This window comes from Dromaius novaehollandiae, chromosome W (genome assembly GCF_036370855.1).
Source record: "Dromaius novaehollandiae isolate bDroNov1 chromosome W, bDroNov1.hap1, whole genome shotgun sequence".
Lineage (NCBI taxonomy): Eukaryota > Metazoa > Chordata > Aves > Casuariiformes > Dromaiidae > Dromaius > Dromaius novaehollandiae.
This window is the reverse complement of record NC_088130.1, coordinates 65,471,851-65,484,063: the sequence shown is the minus strand read 5'-3', so window position 1 is coordinate 65,484,063 and position 12,213 is coordinate 65,471,851. Positions and strand designations below refer to the sequence as shown.

At 37.2% G+C, this 12,213-nt stretch overlaps 1 protein-coding gene across 1 annotated transcript in view; it reads right to left on the bottom strand.

The window, feature by feature from the left end:
* Positions 1-3,587: 3,587 nt before the first annotated feature.
* LOC112985116 (uncharacterized) overlaps positions 3,588-12,213 on the bottom strand; it is a 45,223-nt gene continuing 36,597 nt past the window's right edge. The window contains exon 2 of the mRNA XM_064500131.1: positions 3,588-5,122. Within this exon, the coding sequence (XP_064356201.1) occupies positions 4,179-5,122 (944 nt within the window). The 3' untranslated portion in view covers positions 3,588-4,178. The remainder of the gene's footprint in view (positions 5,123-12,213) is intronic.

The following is a 12,213-nucleotide window of genomic DNA, read 5'->3' as shown; positions in this document are numbered from 1 at the left end:
AGTCTGGAAAAAAACTCAAGAAAGATCTTTACATTACATGAGCTATTCAATTATGTTGTTCATTGACTTTAAATGGATTACTGCCATGATGTGGTAAATAGAAACTGCATAAAGCACTTATATTTTATTTAAATGTCAGTTACTTAATTTACTTTCTCATTATGCATCAAAGTAATGATCATCCTGTTTATTAGTGTTAAATATTTCATGGACTTCACAACATTGTATAACTTACTATAAATGAATAGAGGTCATTACATTACCCATTGTGTAAGATTGTATCAGCAGCATACACATGGATAGAAAGCAGGAGAAAAACTGTCATGGAAAAAAGAGGCCTGGATGGTGTAATCTCTTTGAGGAATCAGTGTGTTACATCTCAGTTGTCTAATAAAAAACAAGTGCTAAAATAAAACAGGAATCGTGCCATAATTATTATGAGCTACATTTGTAACAACTTGCATCTGGAAATATCCTAAAGCGATTTACAAACGCATTTGCAGCCTATATGCAGAATAAAGAAACCATTACAATCACTAGTAAAGTACAGATAACTGTGTGATGAAATGTGATTGCAGTTGAACAGAACAGACCAATATTACGCAGCGGTTTGGGAAAACACTTTGGCCTGCAACTTAATATCACAAGAAAATAGAGTCAGAATATCAAAAATCCCGTTCAAATTTAAATTAAAATTGAACAAAAAAATCAGCAAGGATAGTACTGTGTAGCTAATATATCCAATCACAGGAACAAGTATTGAACCTCATCAAAATTTGCTCCGATTTTCATGAAATTTCTGCTTTCAAATAAAGACATTTACATAAAATATTTGGGACATTTTGCTGAATTGTCAAGAATTAGATATTCCAAATCATTCCTTTAATTAATCCAAGCTATATTAAAACAAACAAAAAAATACTTTCATTAACTGTGCTAATTATCTCCCCTTGAAGAACAAAGCGAAGCAAAACTCCTCCCTGCACACAAACACCAGAGATAACCCTTCTCCCCTTTTTCCCTATTGCCAAAATCAGACCTTGAATGCTGTTATGGAGCACGTGCTCAAATAGTAATGGTCACTAGCATGTTTTGGTTTTTGCCTCCATCATTTCATCCATTCATACAGGGAAGTTAAGATCATGGAGGAACAGGAACAAATAATAAACTCTTGAACTCCGTGGTTTCAATCTATGGCTAAGAAAATCAGACAAAAATTGGGGATGACACCCAAATGTGAAATCCCACTTGTTATCCCTTACAGAGATTATTTTCAACTTGCATACAAATAACTTCCATGTCTGAATACACATCTGTTGGCTTCCTAGAAAGGCGGAGAAAGGGTCAAGAGTAATATCCCACAGGCCATTGCCATAGAGTGAAGGGAGCACACATGGGATCCTTTTTCACAGGCTGTGAGCTGACCAAGACAAGACAGTATCTCCCGAAGCTCCTTCCCCTCAAATGTTCACTTGTTTCCATTCTCTTACCATGATGAGTAATAATCACATTATTTGCTGTCTGTTCACTCAGTTTCAAATCGTCCTTATCTGTCTCTTCCTTTTCTCCAAATTGTGATAGCTATAAAAACTGGGAGTTAATGATAGTATCTCAAATTAATACTGACACTTCAAAAAAAACCAGTAAAGGGTATCTCTATAGAATTCCTTAACAGAGCAGCAGTGGAAAGAGAACACTGTGAATTAATATTAAGTGAACTAGTGCAAAAAGAAAATGGCTCCCAAATTACCCAAGTGATTTCTTTTTCCCAAAGTCCTAGAGGTGGAGCACAGCATTTTGAAAAACAGCAGAACCACTCAGTATCACTCAAAACAGCCACCGAGGTCTCAGTCACTGCATTTCTGTAGGATGTGTACAAAGCAGAATTATAACTGGTTTAAACGGAAAAAAAAAAAAGACTTCTAATATCTGCATTCCATGGTAAACATTTTTTTCATGGCAAATATCATATGTGTAACTGTGAGTATTTGCAAATGTATGCAGAAATCTGTGTAGCCCAGTGTGTGTTATGTGGTATGGATTATGGTGTTCAGTATATAACTTCATTTGTACTCTGATTCTTTTCTAAAACCATTTTACTGATAAGATTTTTCAGATATGGTCACGTCTAATACAAATCTGTTGAACGACAGGGTAAAGTGGCAAATATCTTCAACAGGCCTTTTACCTTCTCCTCAGCCTAGCATAATCCTGAAAATTACATTTCTATTTAATTTTCAAAATAGTTTCATGAAAAAAAAATGTTTCTATTTTGAGAGTGCAGTGTTAATCTTTTGTATAAAACCCCACGCTGACAGATTAGGGTTCAGTCCCAAGCATTGCCCTTGACGTAAGGATGTGGCGATGCTGTTTAACCTGTGTGTCTGGGATTCTTCTGGACAGGGCTGTAGTCAATGGTGTAAACATCGAATGTGTTTTAGATGTCTTCTGTAGGAGGAGAAGAGATGAATCATACTTTAGATTATAAAGAGAGTCTGGATGACTCCCTGGTTCGATACCTGTACTAAAGTCACGGGAGTTAGCCGCCTGTGGATTTACTCAATTTCACATATATATGTCATTTCACAGACTGTGATCTCGGCCAGAGAAGCACAGCTAGCTCTGTTCAGATTATTTGGAACATGAGTTTCATGGGCTGCTTGAACTGTATTTGCTGCATGGAATTTGTTCCTCATCTGTAAAATAGGGGCAGTCTCATCTCCTTAGATAGCAGCTCTTTTCCTATATGCGGAGGTCACCAGTACTTTTAAAAATACTATTAGCTACAGATTATGCAACATAACTAAATAAAATACCAAAGAATTTAATAGATACTTTAAATTCCCAGTATGACAATTCTCTCCTATCAGCTAAAGTAGATGATTTTTATTGCATGTACTACTGACCTTATCCATATTTTAGGTATCTTCATCCGTGATAAACTAATGGATTTTACCAGAGTTCATCTTCTGCTAACCCTATTTTTTAAACAGCTTAAGATAGACCTTACCCTAGGAAAGTTTCCCAGGTACTTTAAGTTATCTTTTCTTGAAATTCAGTAGCAAGAAAATTTTGCTTAGCTTGAATCTAGCAGCTTGAAAATGCTTGCAATTTCACATAAGAAGACTTTGCAGCTCAGTGGTTAGATGTCTTTGGCCATTTCTAGCTGTCACTGATGGTTTTTTCTGTTTCTAAACACTGATGTGTTTAATGCACTGGAATATCAGTGCCTAGAAAAACAATTAAGGTCAACAAACAGGTTCAGAAACACATGTTCTGTGGACACAGAATATTCATGGTTGTCTGCTTTATCTCCCCTTCTAATTTTAAGGTAAAGACGAGTCTGAGAAAGATAAAGGTAACAACAATGACAAGAAAGGCTATTAAAGAAAAGAGATTTTATTGGGTTCAGATATAACCGGAACAATGACAGGTTATAAATAGCACAGTGTTATACTTTGACACTGGTAAAAAGGCAAACAAATCACATCAGTTTCCCCTTAATTCCAGACGTATTAAATGGCTAACTACAAGAGGTACATAAAATAAGCATATATGTTAAAAATAGAAACATAACAGCTAGCTCTTCACTGTTTTCAATGAGGAAGACACCTGGCTCCTCCTGCCTTGGTAAGCACATTCTAGCTAGCAGCTAGGAATGAGCGTTTGCAACTACCTGCTGTAAACAGCCTGGGATAAATTAACTCTTAATTGGTTTTTGCTTACACTCTAATATTAGAAACAAAAGAAAACTTTTACCTGACTAGCTAGAATGTTTCTTCTTTTCAAGTTTGCTATTAGTCTGAAAACATTACTATTCTAAAGGCACATATTTTCTGTCTTTGCAGTTTGCTTTTGATGTAGTTACTTCCTTCCCACAGGAGTAATCACAAATTACGTAGACATGAGCAGAAAAGACAGCATTCACTTTGGAAAATGACCTATTTTAGTTCGTCACTACTTGCATTTAAAAAGATTCAGAGCTGCTGACTTTAGAAAAAGGAGAGGAATTCAACCTGCTGGGGTATAAGCAAGTTCTTTCTGGTTGTTTGCTTGGCCTTTATCCAGAGCTCGCAAAGCTGAACGTGTATTACACATTCACGTTTGCACACCACTGTGGAAGACTGTCTCTTTTACTTTTTCACAGCACTTAACGACTGGTAGCACTTTGCATGCTATTAGCATAGCCAGTTCATCCCACTGCTAGATCTCATCCACTTGATGCTGGCCAGATGCCTCTTCATCGTCACCTGAAGCTTTTTCTTCTCACATTTCACGGGATATGTTTCAGAGTCTGCTTTGCAACGCAGAGAAGAAAGTCGGCTGTCGCAGACTGCCTCCCAGGAGATGGCCCGCCTGTTCTTGAAAGGGATGGCTGAAGATTTTATATACCCCATGGACTGCTGAAGTTCACTAAAAGGGCTGGACGAGCTCCGTGAAAGAGACGCAGTCTTCTTCTTTTGGGACAAGAGGATTTTAAGCTCTTCAGAATCATGCTGAAAAAAGAGAGACTCTTTCCTCCTGGTGTTGGGACTCTCGCCTAATGTGAGAAACCCGTAGGGGGTGGTGATTTTGGAGAGGTGGGGCAAAGACAGGGCAGCTCTGGTTGCTGGGTCAGAGTGATGTGCCGCTCTCTCCAGGTCTCCAGAGAAAATTGTTTGGTCTGTAAAGCACAGAGTTTCTCTTCTGCACAGCTTCTCTCCTTTGCACACTGTGTCTTTCCTGATGTAGGATTCAGACTTGCTTCTAGTTGTTCTGCGCTTTTGAACGACTTCATTAGAGTTTCTTCTCTCTGGAGAATTCTCTACAGCATCTTCCTCTGGCTCTGGTTGAAAGGAAATATGCTCTATGTCCAGAGAAGGGATGAAAAACTTAGGGATGCGATCAGGAGTCATGACAATGTTGAAAATGTCCTTGTTTTTCTGAGCTACTTTATCTTCAGGAGGTGGCTTGCTGATTTTGAAACTTGTCCAAGTTAGTAAGCTTTCTATAGCACTTTTCATGGAGAGCTGGGATGCTCCAGGCACCATTATTTCAGCCGGCAGTGCTTTTTTAAAAAAAAACACAATGCTCTCTGCTGATTGAATTCTCACAGCACTGATTGCAGATGGGGGACTCATTCCTGCTTATAAAACAAAGCAAATGACGTCATCTGATAGCTAGATGTCATTGGCATGGTAACCAAAGATAAGAAGGCTTTTACACTCCTACTTATATACTTACAGTCTGATTCATGCTGCACCATTACCTTAAATAAGCTTAAACATTTGATTTAATTATTTTTAAATGCCAGGTTTTGTACTAGTGCCCTAGGCATTTTCAGAAAAATAATGGCTACAGAATGGTTACAGGAATACCTGTAACTCTTAGACTGTTTGGATTGTGCTATTTAATGATATTGCACAAACCATAACTAACCTCTTTCTGTTTCGGGAATGGCTGTGATACCATATGAAAGATGTGTAAACAGGTGCAATAAACATACTTCACTTACAATGTTTTAGTTTAGCTTTCAGTAGATTGTACTATTTTGTGTATTTCATGTTAAAGATTGCAAGAGGAAAGAGCAGTAACTGAGTGATCAAACAATTATTGGGCAAGGATATACAGAATTGCATCCCAAGGGATTACTTTATTTTTCACTGATGCTGTACAGGCGTAGCATGTAATAAGGAAAAAACGGGCAGCTCTTTAGACATAACTCATATCTGAGTAGATATCTGTGCTTAAAGTGATGGAGCATCTGCTAAGGTACTTACAGCAACCTGCAGTAGCTGTAGCAGCTTCTGCTAGTACTTGAATAACCTTGTAGACTTCTGATGAGAACTTCTTGCCAATCCAGTGATCGACTGTCACTGAGGCAATTACAAGCCAGCCCTAATAACAGCAGGGCTGACCAGTGTGGGAGTGAGTTCTCATTAGTATCAGATCGTATAGCCCTTTTTCCAGCTACACTGGAAAACAACATCCCATCTTCCCAACATCCCTTCTTACCTGCTGTTCTTCTCCTTTCCTACTCCTCCTTCCCTGCTTCTGTGTGTCACTATTCCCTTCAATTCTGTCTTATCTTATAAGTGTGATTCCTAGGAAAGATCTGGAGAGTGTAAAGAGATGGATGAACATAGTCTCTTGGCTTTCATCTCTGCAGGATGAAAAGATCTGGGTGTGTTTCTTGCTTATGACCCTAGGAAGGCACAGTAGTTTTGGTGATACTGTGGGATCCTGTGCTGCTGAGCACTCTGAAAGCACAAAGCAAGCTTCCCTGTGTTATGGTACAAAATCCGCAGTGTGTGCTTTGCATTTCATTTTATTTTATTTTTTACACTCTCATTTTACTCTGTTAATATTCCCACTGCTTATATTTTCCCCGGCTGTGTTTTGGCATGAAAAGCCGAGCCCCTACAGTCCAGCCACATACGTAGGCTAGTCAGGAAGATTTTGACTTTCTCTAGTCAGTTCTCTATTTATTTTGCTCTGAGGTTAGCCTACAGACTTCAGGTGCAGTTGGATATAGGTTACATATCACACCTCAGCACAGTCTCTCTCATTCTAGATGTCTTAAAGATAGAAACTGACAGTGGAAATATTTTGTTGCCATTTTGGGGCAGATATAAACACTGTCTATTACAGTACTATGATCTTTCCAAGGATGTAGTTCTTATCTAAGGAAGACTAATCTCCACAAACATAAGCTCTCCTTGAGGCACAAATTAACTGCAGTTCTGGTAGAAATAATAATAAAAAAAAGTAATTGGTTTAGCCTTGCTTTTTTTTGACTTGCAGAAGTTAGCAATATCCAACTAATAGAGCAGTAATTACAAAAGTAAAGTGTCTTGAAATCACCCATTAAATAGGGCATTTCAGTTTTGTTCTGATTCTTTACAGAAAAGAAAAATGGGGAAAAGATAACATTAATTGTTGGGAGGAAACTGCCTCAGGGCACTGCCATTTCACATACCCTTAGTGATTTACATGGCATGATTGCTTCCCTAGCTGGAAAATCTTCTAAAAAATACAATCTCCCAAACTGTATTACATTAGAGACAGGGAAAAATCATAAATTTGCAAACCTTTTAAGAACTCTGCAGTGTGAAGCTTGCTGATGTCTGATATTACTCTTTTACAAATTTTAGAAGATACACATTAGAAATAAAGAATATGACATTACTGCCATGAGGATCCCATGTTGTTCTTCTCACTTTAACGTATTCTAGCTCCATTTACAAGTAAATAAATAGTAATTCCCTCCCTTGCTATCTCTATTTCCGATAAAACTTCAGATCTTCAACAGAAATAGAAGTCAATATAGTTTATGTCCCCCATAGTGGAATATAGAATTTAGTTCACTATTCTTTTGGCAGTGGTTGATCCAGGATAAACCTAACTTTTTAATTTGATTTAACAGGCTAAAAAAGGGCGTACAGTAGAGAAGTTATTTTAAGCCAAAAAGGAAGAGTGTATGGCTGAATTTGTTTAAGGAACAAATTAAAATCCTGTTTCTTTCAGTCATCTTAGACCACAGCCACACAGTCTGCAGTCAGAAAAATACCGCCTTTGAATAATTGTTCTTATTTTCACTAGAGAACAGGTATTACTGTTATGCAGAAGAACAGCTTTGAGAACAATGACCTGTTTGGACTACCCACTCCCAGGAGGCTGGCACAGCTCTTTTGCCAAGCCATTATAAGCCAACCAAGCCAAAAGCATTTGGAAAAAAACAGTATCAAAATTGGCTTTATGCTATACATTAGAGCAAGGAGTATAACCTAGGTCCCGCACACCCGCAAACCTGTTTGGTTTGTACACCTTGACTTAGGTAGTAAGATTCAAGGTTCGACTTTCCTCTCAATTTTTTCTCCAATTAGGAAGCTTGATACCCGGACATGATTCCTATTTTTCTTATCATTTTTAAGCACAACAGTCTAAGTTTTGATACCAAATATATGTGTAAATACATATATATATCTACGGATACACACATGGTGATATATATATTTATTTATATACATATATATGCAATCTAGAGGCTCTTCTCTGGTCAAGAATAACCCAAAAACGCACTCCAGGATAAGTAATGAAACAGTAAATATTGAAGCAGGCATTCCTACACCAAATATTTCTCTGAAGAGTTTCTGGCCTAGCAGGCCAGAATAAATTTGGTTTCATCTTCACCATTTTATACAGCAATGTAGTTTAACATTTAGTTTTAACTCTCTATTATTTCTCTTTGATCTCTGAAAAATGTCCAGATGTCCTCTCTTTCCTTCAGGCAATACAGAGCTTTAAAAACAACTGCAGTCAGTAGAAAGACTCAATGACTTTACTGAGCTTTGGATCAAGGCCATAATATTTAAAATTATAAAATGTGCAGAATGAAACGAGAAACATGGTGGTGTTCTGAGGAAAAACTTAAGGTTTAAAGATTTCAGATTCTGTTTTTACTACAAACTTCACACAATCCATTCTCCAAAAAAAGTATTTCCTGCCCCTCCTTTCCATTATAATGTCACAAAACAATACAGCTCATCTTTTCTTTCTTCTCTCCTGCTGGAGTCAGCAGCTTTCCAATGATTTCTTTACCCAGGCTCAAAAGCAAAAATAGAAGTTTGGATGACTTGTACAATATTTTCTCTAAATAGCTCAACTATTAAAATCTAATTTTGTAGGCTTTCTATAGAATAAGAGTGTCACCTCTGCAAATTGGACACAGTCAGAAAATGGTTCTACCTTTCATCTTTCCTGTAGTGAATGCATATTTCTGATGTGTATGAATATACAAATGGTTAGCACTTACACTGAGCTTTTCATCTTTGACGCACATTGAGAACATTAACTAATTAATCTGCACAACACCCCTGAGGGGTAAGTGAGTATTATCCCTGTGATGTTTGCTGTGCACACAATAAGGAGTGAAGAGTGGAAATTGCTAGTGCTCGTGCTAGGAAAAAAAAAAAAAAAAAAAAAGAAGAAGAAGAAGAAGAATTGTAGAGATGAAGAAACAGCACTTTTCTGGTGTGCCAAATTAGCTCGTTTCAGAGAACTTCTGACTTTGGCTGGCCTTCCATTTCTCTTTGGTTCATAAATGTGTTTTGTTCCCATGCATACCTTGAAGAAAAGTCCTGCAATTTGGGCTTATATTTTTCACTAGATGCAGCAGGGAAGCAGAACACACAGCAAAACTTGGCAAGGGTTTTCTGTTGTGTACAGGATGCTAGAGCTGTGAGCAGCTGGGATGCTGCTTTTCTTCCTTTAATATTAATGTATGTGCTCCATTGGAGGGCATTCCCATCTTCCAGAATATTGCCATTTTTAAACTGTTTCAGTTTACTATCATCTTTGAAAGTAGTTCCCTTTTTCTACTGACTCTAGAGAGCTTGTGTGTGACAAGCCTCCCTGCTTGAAAGACACAGTTAAGCATCTAAATCGGCTGGAATAAATCAGGGCCTTTAACCGAAATCTCCGGGTCATATATTGCATTTGCATACATCTCACAACTTTCTACTGATAACGACCCTCATCCAAGCTGGGGTTACTTGTTACTTGTTTTTGGTAAGCCTTAATTATATGATTGTAACCAAAGGCTATCAGCTGAACCAGTCTCACTGAAATAGTAGTTATTGCCTGACACAAATGTGGTGCAGTTAAAAACTACTGTATCCTATACTGTGTTTACAATACCCAGAAGAAATCTGGCTTACAGAGATTTTTCATAGCAGGTTTGTGTAACCTTGGTCCTGAGATTATACAGAGTAATGCAAATAAGTGAGATTCATATATTTTCTAGTAGCAGAATCTGAAAACTAGAGATGTCCAACCAAGTACTCAGATTATGTGCTACAAAAATTGTTTTCTCCTGTAGTTTAATTTAATAGCACAGCATAGCTCAAGCAAAGAAGCCCAAAGCTGTGCAAAGGTGATATTTTGACAGCCTTTGCTTTGTGGTTGCTCTCAGTCATTTTCAGTCATTTCCCATTGCCTATTTAATAACAAGGAGACAGCAGACAGTAGCTTTCCTAAATTATTCATTTCAGCCCTACAAAGTGACTCCCAAGATTTCATTGTTTCTGTTTTGTGGTGTTAATAATTCAGAGCTGCTAGAGAAGCAAAGCTTGCCAGTTTAGTGCTTATCTTTCATTACCTTAACAACATTACACTTTTCCTTCTTGTCTTGATAGCTCACATGATCTGAACCTCCGCTTTCTTGCATGCTCACCAGTAGAGGTATGCTGCAATAGTCTACAATTGACAGAGAGGAATTTAAGTGTTCACTTAAAAACTTTTGGATTCAGCTGCCACAGTGCTCTACTGTTTTCAAATATCTTGGAAAATAAATAAATACTACCCTCTGGTGTTTTCCATTTGTAAATATTGTTATGGTATCCACCCTTATACCAAAAAAAGGTGAAGGATCCACATACTGCTAAAGATCATTGATTTTCATTTGGTCTTGGAATAGTTAAAAGCAAAGAAACATAAAAGGGAAACCTGAGCTGCCATCTACTGAATACAAAGACTCTCAAACTCATGAAAAAAAAAGTACTAAATGAGATCATATTTCTAAACCTTACTTTTAAATGTACTGTATGAATAATATATTAATACTGCCAGATTCAATACATATTGTGGTATTTTCATTGGTCACATATATTAAAGGAATATGCTATATGCATATATTCTTTGATCTGTCATGTGCAACATACATCGTAGTCTAATGCACTATTTAAAAAGAAAAGCTCAACTCCCTTAACACTCCTCATATAAAATTTACATGAATTACGGAGAGTGCAGTCATTCAAGCAGTGGCTAATTAAGGCCTAAGTAATAAAACCTGTATGTAAAACCACACCCTGATGCATTCCTGGATACAGAATGTTATTCACAGCTATATGCATAGACCCAAATGTATATACATTTAGAATATATGATCGTGTTTACATGGCAAAATGTACTGGAGTCACTGTCCAGACAGTCTGCTTCCAAAGCAGAGCAGGATCCACTACTGAGACCATCCAGCCCCAATTCCCACACAGTTACCCCAAGGTCAGCAATATGCAGCTGAGGTAGAGAATGTCTTTTCAGAAGAAATCCAAGGTCTTGACTTGACTCTGGGTGATAGAAACATGTCTTGTATTTTCCTGTAAACAGTTCCAGTTTCAGCTGCCATCATGATGAGGAAGATATTTCTTTTCCTTTTTGAATGGTGTGGTCTTTGACTTCCAGCTTTTGAACCGTCCTTTTATGTGAATGTAATCATCAACAAAGACTTCTATCCTCATGACAATCTCATCATTTGTCACACTAGATATTTAGCAGAGTTAACATGTGACTTTGATTTTTGATCATCACACTAGGCTCATGGAGGGAGACAAATGAAATGAGGAACGTAAAATAAAACTAATTATGGCAGAATCTTTCTTGCTTGGGTTAGAATTTGATTGATATGTCAAAAATCTCTCAAGTCTACAATTTCTCTTTGTCCCAGTAGAAAATTTAGACATTGTCTTCCACTGATGCGAAGTTGCCATTTTTACCCCAGGAAGACAGATTCATTAGAAGATCTTAAGATTAGTTTGGAAAAATCATGAGACTTACACGATAGGTGTAATAAGCAAAGCTGTGTTTAAGTACACTTCAGATTCCAGTCTATGTCCAGACTGTCTTCTAGCTTTGCTATGCACTCAGAAGAGTTGAAAAATCTGTATTTGTAAACACCATTTAAAAATTAGTGTGCTGAATCTTGATTTTGATTTTTTTTTAAGGAAAAGAACACCGAATGTTATAAGACAGAATAGATCTACCAACATGAGAACATATTGAAAGCTGTCTCCTTAGCTTACTGACAATAGCTAGCGTCAAAACAGCTTGAATCAACAGAAAAGGAAACAGAATAAAATGACAGAGCCTTACCCTACTCCCCTACAACTGAGATTATTTTTCTAACCTCTAATTTTAAAAGTTTTACACATATAAAAATATTTCTGAAATGAGATGAGTTAAACGTATGTTGTAGTTTATCTCACTGGCTATATGTATATGCACCAAACTGCTAACATGTTGTATACATCTAAAATATTGACAAGGGTGAGGTACTGTCTTACCTGAAGGTAAGTGTCAAAGATAGGCATGGGGAATCATCATTTTTTACTCCCTGTTGAAGCATCTTGGTGACTATTTTAGACCGAAAAATATATATTTTGTATAGTCAAAATGAGG